Source organism: Episyrphus balteatus, chromosome 1 (assembly GCF_945859705.1).
Source record: "Episyrphus balteatus chromosome 1, idEpiBalt1.1, whole genome shotgun sequence".
Lineage (NCBI taxonomy): Eukaryota > Metazoa > Arthropoda > Insecta > Diptera > Syrphidae > Episyrphus > Episyrphus balteatus.
The window spans coordinates 64,151,554-64,174,996 of NC_079134.1; the positions used below are offsets into that span (position 1 = coordinate 64,151,554).

At 34.7% G+C, this 23,443-nt stretch overlaps 1 protein-coding gene across 3 annotated transcripts in view; it reads right to left on the reverse strand.

Moving 5' to 3' along the window:
- LOC129906951 (zwei Ig domain protein zig-8-like) overlaps positions 1–23,443 on the reverse strand; it is a 515,233-nt gene that overhangs the window by 271,719 nt on the left and 220,071 nt on the right. For all 3 annotated transcript variants that reach the window (XM_055982947.1, XM_055982949.1, XM_055982948.1), the window contains 2 exons: positions 15,862–15,934; positions 15,471–15,727 (listed from right to left, as the gene is read on the reverse strand). In XM_055982947.1, coding sequence (XP_055838922.1) covers positions 15,471–15,727; positions 15,862–15,907 — 303 coding nt within the window. In that variant the 5' untranslated portion in view covers positions 15,908–15,934. The remainder of the gene's footprint in view (positions 1–15,470; positions 15,728–15,861; positions 15,935–23,443) is intronic.

Sequence of the window (23,443 nt, forward strand, 5' to 3'; positions counted from 1 at the left end):
ATTTCATAAGTAAAATTTTTCGGTTATTTTAAAATAAGGCGTGAAAAACCCTTGATCCAGGCAGAAATGGACAAAATCGAGGCCTACCATGAATAGGGCTTGTGTAAATGGGAAAAATTGGAGGATTAGAAAGGTCCGATTGTGTAATTGATAATTTAATTTATAAAGGTGACTTGTATTGTTAACTAAAACGATCAGGGAGGAAGCCTTTGGTCGAAGAGAGAGCCAAAAGTGACAAAAAATGAAGAATTTTTCGTGAGAATTTGACAGCAGGAGAAATTTTCGAGGAAATGAAATTGGAAGTGAGAGGTGCCGTGAAATAACGCCGAGCGAAATAACGCCGAATTCCAAAATTCGGCGTTATTTCACTTTACAAAAGCGAAATAACGCCGAATTTCAACATTCGGCCTTATTGCACTTTGTCAAAGTGAAATAACGCCGAGTCCCAACTGAGAAATAAGGCCGAATGTTAGAAAAGTCAGCATAAGAGCAGACGCAAGTTAACCGGTATGGTACCCATTTTCTTATTTTCAAAGGCATATAAGTCCCAAATTTATTTGGGCACAATGGCTCCCATCCCAATTTGGGACTTATGTCCATCCCATCGAGGTATAGGTTCCAAAAAAGTTTTGGCTCTTATTTCTTATATATGCCTCTTAATTATTCATTAACCTAGATAAGTTTCAAGATGTGATAAAAATGTGGCGCAGGGACATAAGACCCAAGGACATAACGCCCACTCTTTATTTTTGGGAGTTATGTTCCACTTGAGTGGGACGACATTTAATTTAAGAATTATATCCCACTTGAGTGAGACATTAGCCCAACATATTTTTTATTTAACTGGGACATAAGCCCCACACTTTTCGAAATATAAAATAATAATGTAGAATAACTTTTGTTCTATTTTATTCGCGTTTTGTTTCAGATTCTTTAAATGAAAAAGAAACTTTGAATACAACCAACCTCGCATGATAAGCGCGGGTCATTTTGAAAATTATCTCGCAAATAGGGCGGTCATCACAATACAAAGATAAGAAACGAATAAATCCCACCTGTTTTAATTGGTGGAAGGCAAAGCGGAAAAAAATTTGCTTACATGAGAATATATTTGATTTTCGGAACCCAAACGCGAAGCGGAAAAAAATTTTGCCCACGGGAGAATCAATTTTGAGGTGTGAATTTTTATTTTCACACCTCAAAATTGATTCTCCCGTGGGCAAAATTTTTTTCCGCTTCGCGTTTGGGTTCCGAAAATTAAATATATTCTCATGTAAGCAAATTTTTTTCCGCTTCGCGTTTGCTAAGTTATAACACAAACAGGACTTAGGCGTATAAATAGTGAAGTATGTTTGTAGGCTGGGGACATGCTGTCCTGCTTTGGATACACTATTGGATAGGCGTATGTGCCAATAGGGTGGGACATAAGTGCAAAATCGAATTTTGTAACTATCCCAAATCCAGTTGGGAAATAATTTTATAATTTGTGAATTCTTCGTTAGTGAGACATAACGTCCATCTTTTATTTGTGGGTCTTATGTCCAACCTGAGTTTGACAATTAATTTGGAACTTATGTCTCACTCAATTGGGACTTAAGTCCACAAATATTAAGTGGCTGTTATGTCCATGGGCCTTATGTCCCTTTGCCAAGAATATGGCATTTCAATACCAAACTGACTACAGGTGGTTACATTGCAATTTTTCCTAAGCTCCACTTAGCAGGATTTGCCTCACCGAAAAAGTGAAATAATGCCGAATCGGCGTTATTTCACTTTGTCATTGTGAAATAAGCCCGAATGTTGAAATTCGGCCTTATTTCGCTTTTGAAAGTGAAATAACGCCGAATTTTGGAATTCGGTGTTATTTCGCTCGGCGTTATTTCACGGCACCGAAGTGAGAGTATGTTGAGTGCACTAAATAATGGAGGTGGACTAAGCCCATTCCAAAGAAGGTAAATGGTGGAAACCGGCGGTCTTGCCGAGACATAAACTTGCTCGCCTTCGCCTCGGCAAAAAGCATAGGTTCTGGGATGAAAAATGGAAAAACCGTTAGGTACACCATCTAGGCTGTCCAAATTAAACTTTCTCTCATTGATGAACATAAAAGTTTTTCCATTTTTCATCCCAGAACCTATGCTTTTTGCCGAGGCGAAGGCGAGCATGTTTATGTCTCGGCAAGACCGCCGGTTTTCACCATTTACCTTCTTTGGAATGGGCTTAGTCCACCTCAATTATTTAGTGCACTCAACATACTCTCACTTCCAATTTCATTTCCTCGAAAATTTCTCTTGCTGTCAAATTCTCACGAAAAATTCTTCATTTTTTGTCACTTTTGGCTCTCTCTTCTACCAAAGGCTTCCTCCCTGATCGTTTTAGTTAACAATACAAGTCACCTTTGTAAATTAAATTATCAATTACAAACAGTGGCGTACCTTAAGTCGCCGGGGCCCCGGGGCAATACTAATTTCTGGGGCCCCTTTGATATTTGGGGGCTCTAGATACGAAGAAAAGAACGTATACGCCATACATATTTTTTTTGTATGGCTTATTTATTTTTAGGTTTATTTTAATGTTTTAATATGTCCGTAATTGCTATACTTACTTAAAATTTCTATCATAAAAGTAGTAAATACTTGTACTAGGGGCCCCAAAATTAAATATTTAGAGACCCCTAAAATAAAATTTTTTGAAGCTTAGAATTGATAGTTCTTAGGACCTCTGTTCTGAATTAATATATACACATTTGATGTTCCATCATCAAACATAGTTTATTTTTTTGGGCCCCTGAAAAATTATTTTTGGGGCCTCAAAATTACATAAGTGCTTAGAGGCCCCTAAAATATAATATAATTTTTTTGAAGCCAAGAATTAATAGGTATTGGGGCCTCTGTTCTGAAGTAATATTCGGAATGCCACCAATAACGTATTGTTTTTATTTTGGGCCCTGATGTATTTATGTTGGGGCCCCTGAATTGATATTTAATTTTCCATTTGATTGTTTTGAACCACTGAAGTAATAACTTTTGAGGAACTTCAAATAATATTATTTGTCATGCCATCAGAAAATTTGATGAATATTTTTGGGCTCCTTAGTAATAGATTTTGGGGCCCCCAAATTAATATTTGATTGCCTCTTAACTAACAGGGTTCCGGAAAAATTATTTTTTGGACCACTTCATATAATATTTTTGGAGCCCCGAAGTCATATTTTTTGGGGCTTCTAAAGTAATATTAAATAATCCATCAACAAATGTAATTTAATTTAAAAACCAATTTGTTTTTAATTTAATTTTTTTGACGCCTGAAGTAAAAGCTTTTGGAGTAGGTAACTCAATTTATGCTAACAGTTTCCTTCTCTGCATTGTCTCCAGTGGGGGCCCTGGGATCGGTCGGGGGCCCCGGGGCGCCGCCCCGCTTGCCCCAAGGGAGTGTACGCCCCTGATTACAAAATCGGACCTTTCTAATCCTCCAATTTTTCCCATTTACACAAACCCTATTCATGGTAGGCCTCGATTTTGTCCATTTCTGCCTGGATCAAGGGTTTTTCACGCCTTATTTTAAAATAACCGAAAAATTTTACTTATGAAATGGTCATAATGGGTTTAAATTAATTTTCTAACTGTTTTGCTTACTTTTGTTTGCATTTGATCTCGCTAAACCTCACTTTTAGTGCGAAAATCAGATGTGTCCCTATAATTCTTTCGCTCCAGACCCGGAAAAAATAACTCCTTATTCATAAAAGAAAAAAAAAATAATATCCTTTACATACCTTAAGACGAATCAAATAAATTTGTCCTTATAATTATTTCGCGGGGTGGATATGCAATGCACTTTTCAGATAAAAGTCTTAAATGGATCCTTATAAGATTGTTGAACAAATATACACATCAAATTACCAAAGTTTTATCGAAAAGTTATAAATAAAAATAAAAAAGTTTCCACGTTTGATTTTTATAAAATCGAAGAAAATTCAATATGGCTACATTCAAACGCTTATAACACAAGAACGACGCAACTAATTTTAATGGCTATGGTCTTAAAATGTACCTAAGAATAAACCAATTATTTTTGGTTTTATGTGAAAAAAAAATTTTTGAATCCAACATGGATGCCATGGCCTTAAAAATGTTTTTTGTTTTTTTGCGAAAATTTTTTTTTGCATCCAACATGGATTTAATGGCCTTCCCACTTCGGAGTTAAAATAAAAAAAATAAAAAGCAACATTTTTGACAGACAGCTGCCAAAGTGTATGTACAGTGGTGCCAAATGTTTGCATGGATTTCAAAAATCCCGATGTCGTTTTTTTGCACAAAATCTATATAGATAAACAAAAAACACACCTATTATCATTTTAAAATCATAAAATTGATATTCGTTCACATAAAAATAATTCTTAGAATAAATGTTTTTCGATGTCTTCTTTTTTATTATGGAAACTACATTAAAAGCAAATCGAAAAAAAATCTATATCATTTTGAGGGTTCCGCTCCAAGTGGTAGGTGGCGTGGAAAGCTATTTCCAAAGTCTCAACAACCCTCCAAGCAAACGAGTCCGAATCGGCTCCGACGTGAGTCCGACCTCGACTATGAAACGGGTCCCACGGCGGCTCAAATTAGTATGGAAATTATAATCACCGCGAAGCCGATTGCATATGTATTGGTATTTTCACCACGATTTCTCCTTTGACTTGGTGTTCATACACAAAAAGTTATAAGTGTGTGAGTGTAACCTCGTTTTTCGCGTTTTGAGGTCGGAGTGTTTTTTCTGAGCTCGGTTTTCTGGGTAGTGGATTTCATAGACGACTCCCTTCAAGCAAGAAAACCGAGCTCAGAAAAGACACTCCGACCTCAAAACGCAATCGGCTCCGCGGTGATTATAATTTCCATACTAATTTGAGCTGCCGTGGGACCCGTTTCGTAGTCGAGGTCGGACTCACGTCGGAGCCGATTCGGACCAGGGTCGGACTCGTTTGCTTGAAGGGCTTCTACACGAAGACGTAGACGCACAAGATGCACAAGGGAGAGAGAAAGATCGATATCTCCTTTCCTCTTATGTGCGTCTACGTCTTCGTGGAGAAGCAGACTATGTTTACCAAATTTCTTGACTCAGATTGAATTTTTTGTCGTGGTACTTTTACAAACAGAAAAAAAGTGAGACAGAGTAACTGCCACAGACAAATAACACAAAAGATAATGTACTGAGGTGGTACTCATCCAATTTTCTATCTCACTTTTGTCAAATAATCAATATTTTTATATGAATCCACAATTATGTGTTTTATAAGGGGTTTTTCTCTTTTAGTTCAGAAGAAAGTTCAAATACAACATACAACCAAAGACAAACAATTACCAAGATCGGTAACTTCCATATGTTTAATCTACGGAAACTTCAAATAAAAAAAAAAATTAAAATTAAAAAACAGCTGGAGGCCCGCGAATTGATACAAAATATTAAAAATCTTCAAAAATTTTCTTTCATTTTTAAAAATCAGCTGTGGGGCCCGGGATGAGTTGAAGGGACCCTTTGGTCATTAAAAAAATTTATAATTGATACAAAATAATAAAAAATTTCTTTCATTTTTAAAAATCACCTAAGGGGCCCGGGATGAGTTGAAGGGGCCCTTTGGTCACTAAAAAAAATTATAATTGATACAAAATTTTCTTTCATTTTTAAAAATCAGCTGTGGGGCCCGGGATGAGTTGAAGGGGCCCTTTGGTCATTAAAAACATTTATAATTGATACAAAATAATAAAAATTTTCTTTCATTTTTAAAAATCAGCTGTGGGGCCCGGGATTAGTTGAAGGGGCCTTTGGTCATTAAAAAAATTTATAATTGATACAAAATAATAAAAGTTTTCTTTCTTTTTTAAAAATCAGCTGTGGGGCCCGGGATCAGTTGAAGGGGCCCTATGGTCACTAAAACAAATTATAATTGATACAAAATTTTCTTTCATTTTTAAAAATCAGCTGTGGGCCCCGGGATCAGTTGAAGGGGCCCTTTGGTCATTAAAAACATTTATAATTGATACAAAATAATACAAATTTTCTTTCATTTTTAAAAATCAGCTGTGGGGCCCGGGATGAGTTGAAGGGGCCTTTTGGTCACTAAAACAAATTATAATTGATACAAAATTTTCTTTCATTTTTAAAAATCAGCTGTGGGCCCCGGGATCAGTTGAAGGGGCCCTTTGGTCATTAAAAACATTTATAATTGATACAAAATAATAAAAATTTTCTTTCATTTTTAAAAATCAGCTGTGGGGCCCGGGAGGAGTTGAAGGGGCCCTTTGGTCATTAAAAACATTTATAATTGATACAAAATAATAAAAATTTTCTTTCATTTTTAAAAATCAGCTGTGGGGCCCGGGATGAGTTGAAGGGACCCTTTGGTCATTAAAAAAATTTATAATTGATACAAAATAATAAAAATTTTCTTTCATTTTTAAAAATCAGCTGTGGGGCCCGGGATGAGTTGAAGGGGCCTTTTGGTCACTAAAACAAATTATAATTGATACAAAATTTTCTTTCATTTTTAAAAATCTGCTGTGGGGCCCGGGATGAGTTGAAGGGGCCCTTTGGTCATTAAAAAAATTTATAATTGATACAAAATTTTCTTTCATTTTTAAAAATCAGCTGTGGGGCCCGGGATCAGTTGAAGGGGCCCTTTGGTCATTAAAAACATTTATAATTGATACAAAATAATAAAAATTTTCTTTCATTTTTAAAAATCAGCTGTGGGGCCCGGGATGAGTTGAAGGGGCCCTTTGGTCATTAAAAACATTTATAATTGATACAAAATAATAAAAATTTTCTTTCATTTTTAAAAATCAGCTGTGGGGCCCGGGATGAGTTGAAGGGGCCCTTTGGTCATTAAAAACATTTATAATTGATACAAAATAATAAAAATTTTCTTTCATTTTTAAAAATCAGCTGTGGGGCCCGGGATGAGTTGAAGGGGCCCTTTGGTCATTAAAAAAATTTATAATTGATACAAATTCATTTTTAAAAATCAGCTGTGGGGCCCGGGATGAGTTGAAGGGGCCCTTTGGTCATTAAAAACATTTATATTTATTTATTTATTTAGCTTAATACAAGCATAGAAACTTACAACTATTGTTTACAAAAAAAAAAAAAAAAAAAATAATTGATACAAAATAATAAAAATTTTCTTTCATTTTTAAAAATCAGCTGTGGGGCCCGGGATCAGTTGAAAGGGCCCTTTGGTCATTAAAAACATTTATAATTGATACAAAATAATAAAAAATTTCTTTCATTTTTAAAAATCAGCGGTGGGGCCCGGGATGAGTTGAAGGGGCCCTTTGGTCATTAAAAACATTTATAATTGATACAAAATAATAAAAATTTTCTTTCATTTTTAAAAATCAGCTGTGGGGCCCGGGATCAGTTGAAGGGGCCCTTTAGTCATTAAAAAAATTTATAATTGATACAAAATTTTCTTTCATTTTTAAAAATCAGCTGTGGGGCCTGGGATGAGTTGAAGGGGCCCTTTGGTCATTAAAAACATTTATAATTGATACAAAATAATAAAAATTTTCTTTCATTTTTAAAAATCAGCTGTGGGCCCAGGATGAGTTGAAGGGGCCCTTTGGTCGTTACAAAAATTTATAATTGATACAAAATAATAAAAGTTTTCTTTCGTTTTTAAAAATCAGCTGTGGGGCCCGGGATCAGTTGAAGGGGCCCTTTGGTCATTAAACAAATTTATAATTGATACAAAATAATACAAATTTTTTTTCATTTTTAAAAATCAGCTGTGGGGCCCGGGATCAGTTGAAGGGGCCCTTTGGTCATTAAAAAAATTTATAATTGATACAAAATTTTCTTTCAATTTTAAAAATCAGGTGTGGGGCCCGGGATGAGTTGAAGGGGCATTTTGGTCATTAAAAAATCATAATATATACAAAATAATAAAAACTTTCTTTAAAGTTGAAGGGGCCCTTTTGTCATTTAAAAATTTTAAAACTGATACAAAATAATAAAAATTCTGTTTAATATTTTAACACAATTTAAAAAAATTAAAAATGTTGGGCCCGGAACCGGTTGAAGGGGGTCCTTTGGTCATTAATAAATATTATAATTGATATAAAAAATAACAAAAATTCTCGTTTTTATTTAAGCATAATTTTGTAAAATTAAAAGTCTGCCTTAGGAGTCGGAGTAAAGCAATATGTTTTATAATTTAAGAAATCTTGTCAACATTTAAGTATAAATAGTTAGATATAGGCCCGGGCTGTATTTTGGCCCTTTTAGTGATAAATAGTTATAAAAGCATAATTTTTTTTATTAAGAAAACAAAAAAATTTCGTATCATGTTAACATAGTTTTGAAATAGTAACGACCAGGTTTTGGGCCCGGCTAGCTTGACGGTACCATTGAGCAATAAAAACGTAACATTTTATAATTAGAGCAAATTTGTTTGTTACCATTTAAGAATAGTTTTGAAAATGATATTGTGAAATTAAGGGCCTTGGATGGGTTGAGGGATCATCATTACATTTATTTTGTTTTCATTATCTTTTTATCCTGTGGGTCCGTACATTGCTTGATTTAAAAAAATTCGTCATACAGTAAAAATAACTTTTGAAATTGTCCTTGGGCCCCTAGATGGGTTCACGCCCATTTTAGTACTCAAGTAGTGAGTTATCTACAATAACCTTGATTTAATTTCACTCTATAAAATTGTCTGTTGTTTTTTTTTTATTGTGAAACAATTATTCAACAAGTTTGTGTTACTGTTTTATTTTATTTTTTTAAGCGTAAAACTGTTTTTTTTTTACATCGATTAAAAAAATCCAACAGCAGGGGCCCGGATGGCATTCGCCAGCCTTGTTGTATGGCCAGTCCGACCCTGCTTTTGAACGTAAACGACGTTTCATTACAGTCATACCAGGATGTCCCTCATGTGAAAGCTGAATTGTTCTTTCACGAAGAGCTTCTGGCATCACAATGCGAGTGCCACGTAACAGAATATCACCAGTAAAACAAAACTCTCATTCAAATGGCTTAAATGGTTTAAGTGATTCAATCCATGTGTTTTCGTAAATGGCTGCTTTCATTGCCGTAATGATCGAATCCTTCTTGGATTGTTCCACTATTTCACATAATTTTAATGCTTTTTCAGTCGTTGTATTAGCAACCCAATTCACATTGTGTTCAGCTTGCTCATCAAATGTAGAATCGAAATGTTTGTCATCCAGTAACCTTGAAAGTGGATCTGCAATATTGTTTTTGCCTTTTATGTATATTACTTTATACCGATAAGATGGCAGACGTAGAACTCATCTTTCTATTCTGGCACATGGTCTTGACTTAGCACCAAAAATTACTTGTAGTGACTTATGATCGGTAATAAGTTTGAATTCTCTTCCGAACAAGTAGTAGTGAAATCGTTCTACAGCCCACACAAGCGCAAGTACCTCTTTTTTTGTTTGGCAATATCATTTTTCTACATCCGATAAGCTTTTACTTGCATATGAAATTATTCTCGGTCCATTGTGATTAATTTGTACTAAAACGGCTCCAAGCTATATAGGACTGGCATCAGCAAACAATTCAATCTTATCATCAACTTCATAGAACCCTAACATCAGGTTGTTTGTCATATGATTTTTTAGTTCGACAAACGTTTTTTGTTGTAGTTCAGTCCATTTAAAGAATTGGTTTTTCCTTGTAAGGAATCTCAATGGGTCTGTAATTGTAGCCAAGTCCGGTATAAATTTTCCTATATATGTGATTAGACCCAAGAACTACGAACCTCTTCAGCTGATTTTGGTACTCTAAATTGCTGACAATACTTTGTCATGTTAACCCAGTTAAATGCCAGACAATTACTTTTTCTAGGAAACGATTTCCGAGTGTTTTTGATTATTGCATTTTGCAACAGCAATTTTGTCGGGTTGACCGTTTCAGGTACTTGGGTGCTCACTTTAGCTCAAATTTAGAATTCACTGAACACATCAATTACATTATAAATAAAGCGAACTCTATGCTCGGTTTTATAAAACGTTGGGCAAAGGAATTTAATGACCCCTATGTTACACTTTCCATATATAATTGTTACGTTCGACCCCATCTTGAATATGCTTCGCAAGTTTGGACTCCATTTTATGAAATTCACAAAAGCCGTATTGAATCAATTCAACATAATTTCATAAGATTCGCTCTAAAGGGACTTCCTTGGTCTGGTCCTTATAACCTGCCTCCATATGAACATAGGATCCAACTACTTCAGATTCAAACTCTATATCAAAGACGAGTTAATAATGACCTAATATTTCTCCATCAACTTCTTAATGGACACATTGATGCTCCAACCTTGTTAGCCTGTATCGGGATTAATTATCGCGGAGGGTCTCACCACCTTCGAAGATTTGAACTTTTACACGTTGACTTTCATAGAACAAACTATGGCATACATGAACCTCTTAATCGTATGTGTAAACTTTTTAACTTAAACACATCTTATATCGACTTTAATATAAGTAAGGTGGGATTGAAAACAAGTTTTCGGACCAGTGCACCACTATCGTAATTGTTTTTCAATGTCTGTATTAATTTTATAATGTAATATATGTTAATTTTTAGTTTTGTATCGTAGTATATATTTTTGTGCATGTGTTATTTACTAACCACTAACACATGCACTTATGATGAGCCTCTGATTGTAGATCGTAGCTTGCTCTAAGCTCACTACATCGGAAATTTCTGAAGTGAAAGATGTTTTGATGCTATACCGCTTGCAGATAATTTGTGTCCAAGAAATTCTATTTCTTTAACGCTGTATACACATTTGTCTACACATTCTAAACATCAATGTAAATAAGACAGCCATCACAACCACTTAACATTTGCTCCATAATCTTTTGAAACATTTCTGGACGGCATGTAATGCCAAACATTAATCTTGTGTACCTAAAAAGCCCTTTTCTAGTGATAAAGGTAGTTATTTCCCGTGATTTTTCAGAATTTCAACCTTAAAAAAAATGTAATATGAACTTAAAGAAGTTAAGGAAAGTAAAAGATAAGCATTAAACAAAATGGTAGGTATCATTTTGCATTGTTTTATTGTGCTCTAACAAAATTCACTGGCACATTCATGTTTTATATCACAGTGTTTAAAATGTACCTGGTGGAATGCCTGCTTAACATCTAATTTTGAAATGGCAAGAAGTTTTCCATTTTTGGAAGTGGGTAATTTTCTCTATGAACTGCTTCATTGGCTCTGCGCATATTAATACAAATTCGAATATCTTTCCCATCGTCTTTTGGAATAACAACTATTGGTGAAATCCATTTGGATGGACCATTGACTCTCTCAATGATGCCTTGTTTTTGCAATTCCTCGATTTTCTTATGAACTGCTTCTTCCATAAGCATTGCAATTGGTCTGTAAGGCTGTGCGATAGGTTTAATGCTTTCTCGCAATGGAATTTCCACCAAAACATCTATTACACGGTGCGACACTGAAAATACACCCGAGAAATAACATAGTGTAGGGTGTTCGTATGGTCGAATAATGCATAAAAATATTTTTGTTATATTTTTGGAACCCTCCTTTTTTTTTTATTTACAAAAAACCATTTTTACAGACCTTACGATGTAATCTATCAATATTTCAGTCATTTTTCTAACAGCTCTCAATATGTTATATGTTTTTGGAAAGAGGATTTCCAGACCTTTTGAATGATGTATATAAGTCTATTGTTTAAACAAATTAAGTGTAGGTTTTTATCCCACAAATCTTGAAAAAGTGATTTTTTTCCAAATTTTTTCAACTTTACCCAATTTTTTTTGCAAAATAAAACAAACAAAAAAATAAAGTAAGGTTATATTCTGAAAGAATATACATTTAGGCACAAATTGGCGTATTTTTTTTATTGAAATTGACCAAAACTGCGGAATCTATGTTATTTTTTCGTAAATAGAAAATGTGGCTTTTCATGATGTGAATTGCAAGGTGCACAATAGGGTGTTCATTATTTTAAAATAATAAGAATTTCTATGCTCCTAGGATCTTATATGGTTGGAAATAAACTAAAAAAAATATTTTCCAAGTTTCAAGTCTCTAACTTAATTCTAACCCGTGCCGCCAAGCGGTTGAAGTTTCTTATGGGAATAACATAGGGTTTCTTGGACCTTGTTCGATCAATTTTAAATTCCAGCCAAACCATTCGTTCAAAAAATTTAAAACTTTACAGACTCAAATTTAATAAGTGTAGCTATCATGTGAAAATTTTTAAGATTTTTAATTGTTATAATTTTAAAGATTTAGCTTGGTAAAAAAAGTCATTTTTTCAGACTTTTTCAAAAATCGCTTTTTACCCGTTTAAAGTTAAAAAATTAAAAAACATACATTTTTAATCACAAATAAGCGTAGTATGTATATTTAAAATATATATTCAATTCAAAGTTATATAATTAACTAGTTTTTTATTTATTTACTACAGTACTTTTTCTTAAATCGGGAACACGTTTTTTGAATATCGATGTGACTTGAAGAATGAATACAAAACTAATTTTTTATATAACTATGAATTGAATTTGCATTTTAAATATACATGCTATGCTTATTTGTGAATAAAAATGTATGTTTTTTAAATTTTTGGCATTAAACGTGTAAAAAGCGATTTTTGAAAAAGTCTGAAAAAATGACTTTTTTTACCAAGCTAAATCTCTAAAATTATAACAATTAAAAATCTTAAAAATTTTCACATGATAGCTACACTTATTAAATTTGAGTCTGTAAAGTTTTAAATTTTTTGAACGAATGGTTTGGCTGGAATTTAAAATTGATCGAACAAGGTCCAAGAAACCCCATGTTATTCCCATAAGAAACTTCAACCGCTTGGCGGCACGGGTTAGAATTAAGTTAGAGACTTGAAACTTGGAAAATATTTTTTTTAGTTTATTTCCAACCATATAAGATCCTAGGAGCATAGAAATTCATATTATTTTAAAATAATGAACACCCTGTTGTGCACCTTGCAATTCACATCATGAAAAGCCACATTTTCTATTTACGAAAAAATAACATAGATTCCGCAGTTTTGGTCAATTTCAATAAAAAAATACGCCAATTTGTGCCTAAATGTATATTCTTTCAGAATATAACCTTACTTTATTTTTTTGTTTGTTTTATTTTGCAAAAAAAATTGGGTAAAGTTGAAAAAATTGGGAAAAAAATCACTTTTTCAAGATTTGTGGGATAAAAACCTACACTTAATTTGTTTAAACAATAGACTTATATACATCATTCAAAAGGTCTGGAAATCCTCTTTCCAAAAACATATAACATATTGAGAGTTGTTAGAAAAATGACTGAAATATTGATAGATTACATTGTAAGGTCTGTAAAAATGGTTTTTTGTAAATAAAAAAAAAATGGAGGGTTCCAAAAATATAACAAAAATATTTTTATGCATTATTCGACCATACAAACACCCTACACTATGTTATTTCTCGGGTGTATTTTTTTTTTTTATTTTGTAGCACAGTGTTATTTTTCCCATCGGTTCAATTTTTGCTGTATTCTCAATTTTGTTTACATGACAACCAATATTCAATATCCCCAATGTCAACGCTGTATCGCTGCCAATTAAAAATCTTCCTTCTTCTTGGATAGCAAAAAATTCGGCAGTTGTTTCCTCTCCAGCTACTTCAATTTTCGCTTCAAATACGCCAGCAATTTTCAACACTTGACCCCCAAAAGCTTTAAAAACTTTTGTGGTTTCTTTTCGTTGGTTTGAAACAATTATTTTCTTGGCTTTCAGGTTCTTCCATTCTTTATAATCAATGAGATTAAGCTTTGAACCAGAATCGACAACAGCAGTTGTTTCTATTCCCCCAATTTTGCACTTAATTGTATTTTCAGCTTCGTTTGAATGAATACAAAATACGTAATCACTATTATCAGTTTGTGCAGCATCATTATTTATGTATTTGACTTAGTGATAACTTTCGTTTTATTTCAATGCTCAAGGGTCATCTCGATTTTCAAATTCTAGTTTCTTTATTTTAAAGTTGTAATTTTTGGTCTCATTGCTTAACTTTTGTTCAATGAAAATGAAACGTCTTGCTCTGCATTCAGCTACTTGCAAAATGATTAAGTCCGCGGCATTTGTTGTAAGATTTTCCAATGGCTGGACATTTTTCATCATTTGCTCGGTGACCTGTGTATCCACAGCTGAAAAAATTTTTGATCGATTTTACATTTTTCATTTTTCAGAAGTCATTTAATATTTTCTTGATACGGTGTCAATTGTAGCACGTATTCATTTGATATTGGACCTTTTAACCGTTTGCTTGCTGTTTCCGGTAGTTTAAAAAAAAATTTCTTCTCTTTATCTTCAATTCCGCTTGCTTTCAGGAAGAAATCGAATGATTGGACCCAATTTCTCCACTCATGTCCAATATTATCTTCATACAATCCAAAATTGAAAGGTGCCACCATCAGCCCAATTTTAGTGTTTTCTAAATAGCATAATAAATAAAGAAAAACAATATACAAATGCTCTGTTTAATATAGAAAAAACAACTCTTTTATTTCTGGACAAAAGATTTTGGTAATTTTTTTTTAACTCGACATTTAAGCCACCCAATCGGTATTTAAACCTTGTGACTTTCGGCATTTAAGCCACACATTCGGTATTTAAACCTTGTAGCTTTCGGCATTTAAGCCACACATTTGGTATTTAAACCTTGTGACTTTCGGGATTTAAGCCACACAATCGGTATTTAAACCACAAATTCGGTATTAAAACCATGCAAAATAAGTATTAAAGCTATGAATTATGTATTCATACATTTTTTTTTAATATAACTTAATTGCATACATGAATATGTATCTATTTATGCATGTGTATAGAACATTGTTAAACATACATAAACATAGCTATACAAACATTTATTTAAATATGTATACTTATTCTTTTTTTTTTTAACATATTATGTACCTCCGGCATTGATTTCCATTCTTTCCTTTTAATAATTCCACTTCTTATTAAATTATTTAGTTAATTGTTTGGTATCTCTTATTTTGATAATTTGTTTGGTTTTCTTCCTCGTCGCCAATGTAATGTTTGCTTATTTTTAGTATAAATAAAATACGATCGTATTCTTTTGAAGCAAAATTAAAAGTAATTTTTTTATTTTTATTATTCGTAACTGACATTAAAATATTTTAGATTTATACTGTTGCTTATTATTAGCAACTGTATTATTTATTCAAATACTACACCATCAAACCCAGTTTTCAGGTGTTATAATGTTAGACATGTGACCTCGTCTTTTTACAATTTTAAATTTTTTTTGCTAATTAGTAAGAATCGTGTTTTTATTTTGTTTATTATTATACCGTAAGTAAAGTCGCCAATAAAATTTAACACGACCCGGAGTAATGTAACAAGAAACGATAGATTTTAGATAGAAATAGTTAGTTAAATAACACTTACCGTTTTATTTCCAAGATTTTTTATTCTACAGTTCAAACTAGCAGTTTTTCCAACAAGTGCAGTTACATTTCTTGATGCTGATGTATCGAAATATGAACCCCTTTCCAGGACCCTTGTTCCTTGATTTAAATTATCGTGTAAAAGAGCGAGCTCTTTGTCAGTTTCAAATGTTTGGGTTACAGCAGTTGTATGATCTATGTCGAAATAAGCGTATTCTTTTCTTTTATTTTCACTGGAACTCATCACATCTAAAACATCTGAAAAATATAATATTTTTCAGCATGTTGCTGAACATGATTTCAGAACATGCATTCAATATTTTGGCATGCATGTATTTAGGTAATTCATTATGTAGTAAATATTTTTGTTTATTTTAACAACGTTATTTTACCAGTTAACAGCAACAATACCAGAAAAGTCAATGATATGCTCCTCATGGTTCAGTATTTGTTGTATTGGGCATTCTGAAAAGAGTAAGAATGCATCGTATATAACTTTCAGATAAATTTGTACTTCTTTTTATTACACTGTGCAAGTTTTTTGAAAAAAATTTTTGAGACAGGCGCGCGATTAACTGTTTCGCCCTATTTCGGACCCGAGAAATCCATTGGCATCATTAGTTTTTCGATTTATCGGTACGACTTCGAACAATTTTTTTTTTGAAAGTTTTTTCAATTATTTTGAGATTTTTCCACTGTTTTTAGTCATTTTTCAATCAAAAACAATGTTTATATTGCTAATAATTCTGCTCAAACGTTATTTGCTACATTGTAAACAATTTTGAACAATTTATTTGAAAGTTTAGTGATTTTTTTTGATTTTTTTTTTTAAAAATCGAAATTTTTTACATTGATATCGTTTTTTCGCTGTTTTTGTTCTCTTTTGCACAAATACATAGCATGTTTTCCATTAAAAATTAATTTAACTGTTAATTTAGTGTTGGTTAAACTTTGACATACTATCGATAGCATCGATAACAAAAAAATATCGAGTATATCGATACTTCACAAAACTATCGATAGTTTCAATACTTCCAAATTATTTTACCACAAGGCTACCGATATTATCGATAGCTTTGAAATTAATTAAACACAATTTGAACTACAAGTTAAGTTTTCGTTTGACATTGGATGTAAACAACGAATTAACATAGTGTTTGGTAGATATCGATAGTTTCCATTGCTGATTGTATCGATAGTTTTAAGAAAAAACTATCGATAGTATCGGTAGCCTTGTGGTATAATAATTTGGAAGTATTGAAACTATAGATAGTTTTGTGAAGTATCGATATACTCGATATTTTTTTGTTATCGATGCTATCGATAGTATGTCAAAGTTTAACCAACACTAAATTAACAGTTAAATTAATTTTTAATGAAAAACATGCTATGTATTTGTGCAAAAGAGAACAAAAACAGCGAAAAAACGATAACAATGTAAAAAATTTCGATTTTTTTTAAATTTTTTCAAAAAAAAATCACTAAACTTTCAAAAAAAATTGTTTAAAATTGTTTACAATGTCTTTCTACTGGTAGCAAAAAACGTTTGAGCAGAATTATTAGCAATATAAACAATGTTTTTGATTGAAAAATGACTAAAAACAGTGGAAAATTCTCAAAATAATTGAAAAAACTTTCAAAAAAAATTTTGTTCGAAGTCGTACCGATAAATCGAAAAACTAATGATGCCAATGGATTTCTCGGGTCCGAAATATGGCGAAACAGTTATTCGCGCGCCTGTCAAGAATTTCGACTTGCACAGTGTTATTATTAAAAGCTTATTATAACTAACCAAATGCATTGGAAACATTATTTAAAGTAATTTTGGAATTATATATGCTGCGTTTTAAATATTGCATTCTAGCAGGGAAGCATTTGCCCTGTTCGTTTGGAGGTGGTAGTTTACTCATGAGTAGATAAATAAGTAAATTTACATTTACTACTAGAACTACTCATGCCTTTTTGCCGAGTAGAATTGCATTGTTTCGTTGAAAGTGCGTTCCATTGAAAATCGCTAGTAAGTTACTAGTTGTAATCTGCCACCTCCCAAAGGAACAGGGCTATTATTCGATGGATTATCCGGACGATTTTATCCCTTTCTTCTCAGAGTATGCGAACGATATTAACTGCGTTCCTTTCGGAATATTTATCTACTGCTTAGTACTTCAAGCTGCTTTGAACTACTTTTTCAATACTAAGTTTAGCACCTAAATAAGTGGAATTTAGCAAAAAAAAAATTTTAAAGGTCATTAACCCGTGCCTCTAGGTTCATACATTCCCCATACAAATTTGTATGGGAAATTTTTAACTTTTACATACATTTTTTTCTCTCGAGTTTGTTGATTCTGGTTAAAAAATAGTTTCTTTAAAAGATCACATTCAAATTTCCCGTTAAAAAAGTGTTAACCCAAAGGCACGGGTTAATGACCTCTAAAAAATTTTTTTTTGCTGAATTCCCCTTATTTAGGTCCTAAACTTTTGATCTGGGGGGTGTCTCCCCCGAAAACATCACTTTGGGAAATAACGGACACCCTAGTATAACACAAACAAATCTCTCGAGTTAAACCATCTATTTTTAAAATGTTTGTTGATTCTGGTTAAAAAATAGTTTCTTTGAAAGATCACATTCAAAATTTCCCGTTAAAAAAGTGTTAACCCAAAGGCACGGGTTAATGACCCCTAAAAAATTTTTTTTGCTGAATTCCCCTTATTTAGGTCCTAAACTTTTGATCTGGGGGGTGTCTCCCCCGAAAACATCACTTTGGGAAATAACGGACACCCTAGTATAACACAAACAAATCAGGTTAATGGACAGAACTTTTTTACATATAATGTATTATTTATACACTCCTGCTCAAAATTAACGCACACTTTTTTTTTCTTTAGTTTTACCCTTGTATCTTATTTGAAATGGCTTTGAAATTCTTTGGTGTATTTTTTTGTGTTTGCTTATTATTTAGCAAGTCGAAAAAATGCTAAACTGCAACAGTATTACCAACCAAAAAAAGATGAACCAACTTTATCAATTCAAAGTCTGAAAATTGATATTAAAATAATTTTTGTTTTTTGAGAAAAAAATTTTTTTTAAATGGAACCAAGTGTCATTTCTGTCCAATTATATTATGCAAAACTTGGTATTGTCTCCTCTAGCGCATATGACAACCTGGAGTCGTCTGTTCATTCCACTTATTAACTTTTGAAGGTTTTGTTGTAAACCTTCTTTCACTGCAGTTTTCAATTGATCAAGACTGGTTGGAGGTGGATTTCGGTCGCGAATGCATCTTTTCAATACAACCGATATGGGAGGGAGTAAGAGGAGAAGGCAACCGCTAAAGCAAAAGCTGAACCTGGTGAAGCGTCGTTCCCCAAAACATTCAGCTGAGCTGCCAGCTGAAGAGGAGGAAACGGCGCGCACAGCTTATATTGAAGCGGCAGCTAAAAGTAATCATCGGAAGCCAGAAGATGATGATACTAACTATTACCACGTTTGTATGACCGATTTAAAGATCGAATTGAAACTGAATCGAAATTTCGATCCAGGTATATGGAAGTACCAGATCGAGGAATCGAATTGAAATAGAATCGAAAACACAATTTTTCTTTTTAATATATTTGCAGTAAAATAGAAAAATCTAACCAAAAACAAAGTGCAAGTAAAACTAGATATCATTATACATACAAACAGTGAATTTGCAAATAAGAAGACAATCACACACAATTTCCACCATAAATTATATCTCGAGTATTCAATTCGTTAGGTATATATGCATATTTTCGATTCGATTCAGCTCCCCGAGTCTGATCGGATCGACAAATCCGGATTCAATTCGATTCAGGTATATATAGACCTAAATCCTGATTCAATTCGGATTCAAATCGCCATACAAACGGGGTATATATGTCCGAGGAGGGAGAACGACAGCCGATATGGGAGGGAGTAAGAGGAGACGGCAACCGCTAAAGCCAAAGCCGAACCTGGGGAGGAAACGGCACAGCTAATATTGAAGCGGCAGCTAAAAGTAATCATCAGAAGCCAGAACATGATGATGTTAACTATATGTCTGAGGAGGGCATTTCGTTTCGGGTGACATCAACAAGTTCGCTGACGAAGATGAAGAGGAGGAGCATACCCTCCAAACCAAAATAAATGGGTTTGAGAGGAAAATGAATGCCCTCAGGCAAGAAGTTGCGCCCCTGCTCGAGCGCATGAAAGCGAAACAAGAAGCCCACAGAGCTAAAGAAAAGCAAGAGCTCGCAGATAAAAAAGACGCCAAAGCAGCGGAACAATAACAACAAGAGCAGCTTCTACAACAGTAGAAGCAAGTTCCTCAACCCCAATTTTCAATTCAATTTTGTTTTATTGAACATACTATATACAATTGACTTAAGCTTAACTTATTTCTAATAAGATACATTGATTGATATAAAATTTGTTGGCACATATGGGGCCTAACCTTATACAATGGATAAAAGATATAATATATATATAAATATAGTACATGAATAGGCTTAATTTTACAAGTCTGCTGACTAGGTTATCCTCGGGGTGTTCCGTCCCGGTTGTCCAGTGTTCCTCAACCCTAGCGACAACAAAAACAGCAGCAACAGCGGCAACAACAACAATTGCTTGCACAAGTTGCACAACAACAACAACAACAGCTACCCGCACAAGTGCCAGAGCAGCAACAAGACATCAGCCAGTACAGCAAAGTACACAACAAGCAGCAGAGGCAAATAAGCCAAGTGGAAGCAAGCAGTAGGTGCGGACCCAACAGCCGCAGGCCCAGGAGCAGCAGCCACAGATAGCCAAAGTAAGCAAAGAAAATGTGCCACCCATTAATGTGTTCAGGATGGACCTAGAGAACACTTTAAAGCTATGTAAGTCGGCCATAGGCGAACATTTTTTTATTAAAAGACTTAGTAATAGTTAACATGCTATCCACTGCAACACAGGGGAAGATCATAAGAAAATAAGATTTTTACTAAAAGAAGCCACCACTGAGTACTTCAGTTTTACCCCTAAGTTGGAGAAAATCCAAACGGTCCTTCTAAAGGGCATAGATTCCTGCACGGAACCCCAGGCGCTCTATGATGAGCTCTGCCGCAAAGCGAGTGGTGATCTCAAGATCATCAGCGTCAAGCCATTCCAAACGGCTTTGTCCAGACGGGAGAAGAGGAAACTGCCTATATTTTTAGTGCAGCTCTCGCCCAACAGCAAACTGGATAGTTTGAGGAATATTACCGTCCTCAACTACCAGGTTGTCACTTGGGATAAATTAAAAAGGCGCAGTGATATGCTTCAATGCGTGCGTTGCCATAGGTTCGGTCATGCCGCAGCCAACTGCGAAATGCAGTCGCGCTATGTAAAGTGTGGAGAGAACCACAATAAGGGGGAGTGTAAACTCGGGGAGGAACGGATCGAAGATAAGACCCAGCTAAAATGCGCAGTCTGCAGAAGCGTCGGGCACCCTGCTAATTATCGGGGCTGTCCAAGATTTCAGCAAATGAAGCAGCAAAAAACGGTGACGCAGGCTGTCGTTGAAAAACGACAAGCATCTCTTTCGCCCAAATGGCGCAAAGAGCAATGCCAAAGGGGACACAGAAGCCACAAAAGGTTGCCCAACAGGACTCCGTGACTAAAGCACCTGCGGCAGAATCAGAGGGGTTGACCTTGCTACTGAGCATTTAAGCACAGTTAACAGAGCTTCAAAGCCAGATAAGGGAGCAGACAGTGAGGGTAGATGATATCTACACTCAACTGCCTAGCTTAACGGAACTTAGGTCGTAATATGCGCGCTGTCAGAGAGGCCCCTTAGGATCCTAGCTGTGAATGTAAATTCACTGATTAGGGTCGAATGTAGAGCTAACCTTTTCCAATTGTTGAAAGATCTATGTCCCGATGTGTTTATGGCTAGCGCAACTAAGCTAAACTAGAAACATAAACTGGCAAATATTAATTACAACATCGTAAGAAGAGACTGGCCCGACTTCACTCAAGGGGGCGGTGTTGCAATCTTCATACGTAAAGGCATTAGTTTATAAGGTAATATACAATAGTGAAGTGCGAAAATTTCGAACGCTTGAGGTGTGCATTGTATGCATCCCTCTTCAACATGGAAAGCGGGTGAATGCAGTCGCAGCTTATGTGGCAGAAGCACCTCAACCAGCTGACTTGGCGGCAGAGCTCGAAAAACTTTTTCAAATCCTAAGACTGATTTTGGAGGAGAACTATATCCTGATGGCCGGTGATCTGAACGTTAAACACCAAGATTAGGGAAATCAAATACATAATCAGTGCTTCTAGACTCGAAACTGACAATAACAGACTCTGTGGGCCAACACCCAAGAAACTGCCTTCGTACAGTTGAGTACGACAGCTACCACTGCGGACTCGCCGCCGCAATCCAGCTTCCTAACGAGCTTGTGGAATTGGAGGAGTATGTACCGGAGCATTCTTACAACTACGATAAGACGCGCTGGCCACGCTTCACCAACGCCTTAGCAAGAGGTCTGCGTTCAAATAACATAGCCCCTCCGAATGACAGAAATCTGTCGAACAGTGTGATTGATGGTTGTCTCCAACAAATGGACAATACCATCCCACAAACGATGAACAGAACGATACCTAAATACAAAGAACGTGACCAAAATAACAGTTACCGAAATGCGACTATTGACGCGCTCCACAGACAAAAAAGCGGACTACTGATAAGACTTAAACGTTTATACACTTACAGACCCACATGATCTGGAGATCTGAACACTGAAGTCATCGATCAAAAACATCAACCAGTTGATCAAAGAAAATTATAGGTTGTCTTTTAATCTGTGTTGGGACAAAAAAAATTCGGGTCGTTAAATCTAGCGACCCGAGTATGTTTCCGCAGATTAATTAGATTTTTAGACGGAATGATTAAAACGAGCTTCCGTGTCTTAAGCTCCAGAGAACTGTGGAAAACAAAGACGTACTTCTGACAGCAGGCATAAATCTAGGGGAAGCCATTTTGGACGACGCACGACCTCTTTATAATCGAAGATCCACAAGAGAAAGTGGAGGCGGTGGAAGCTGCCCTCCAGCAAGTGTACAAGGTAAATGCTAGCATTAACCCGAACCATGACCTGGAAAACAGGGCCCTCCTTCATCACTTCTATCTACGTAATGATATTACGCAATGGCGATCTGAGAATCGCGGTTTTACCGGGTTTAATGAAGAACACTTGGCAAACGTCCTGTTAACACCCTGTAAGTTACGAAGGTAGAGCTCAAGCTCATCATCGATTCATTAAAGAAAAAGAATTCAGCAGGAGTCGATGGTATATCCTAATTGCACTACGACATCTACCGCAAGAAGCTATGTACATTTTTGCCACTCTGTTTAACAACGCTCTGAATAATGCATATTATCCAAAGCGTTGGTAAACAGCAGTGGTATACATCCTTTACCGAAAAAGGGAAAGGACAACTCCAGTTCGGCAAATCTCCGGTCGATAAGTCTCCTTCCAAGTTTTTGAAAAAGTTATCAATAGGGCTCTGTCTCAGTGGGCTGAGGACAATAATATCATACCGGATAATCAATTCGGGTTTAAGACTGGGTGTCCCCGAATGACGAACTCAGACTTCATGTAAATGAGCTTGAGTGTATTAGTGACCTTTCTTCGCCATACATCTCTCACGTTCAATGACATCTCAACTCAGTTCTCTCTCGGTGTCTTCATTTGCATTCTCTTTCCTTTTCTAGAGAACCAAACCATAAAATTGTAGGAAGGTAAAATAAAATGCACGACTGGGGTCGCACGTACTTCCTCTTGCAGTTCAAAGCACTTTTATGTTAGTTTAATTGTAGATTTTAAAAGCTGGATCTAAATTTTAAAAAAATTGATATTGCGGAAGAGCCGACATTTAGGGCAAAATTTTGTTAAATGAAAAAAAAATTTTATTTTATTTGACTTTTTTGAGAAAAAATAAAAATGCAG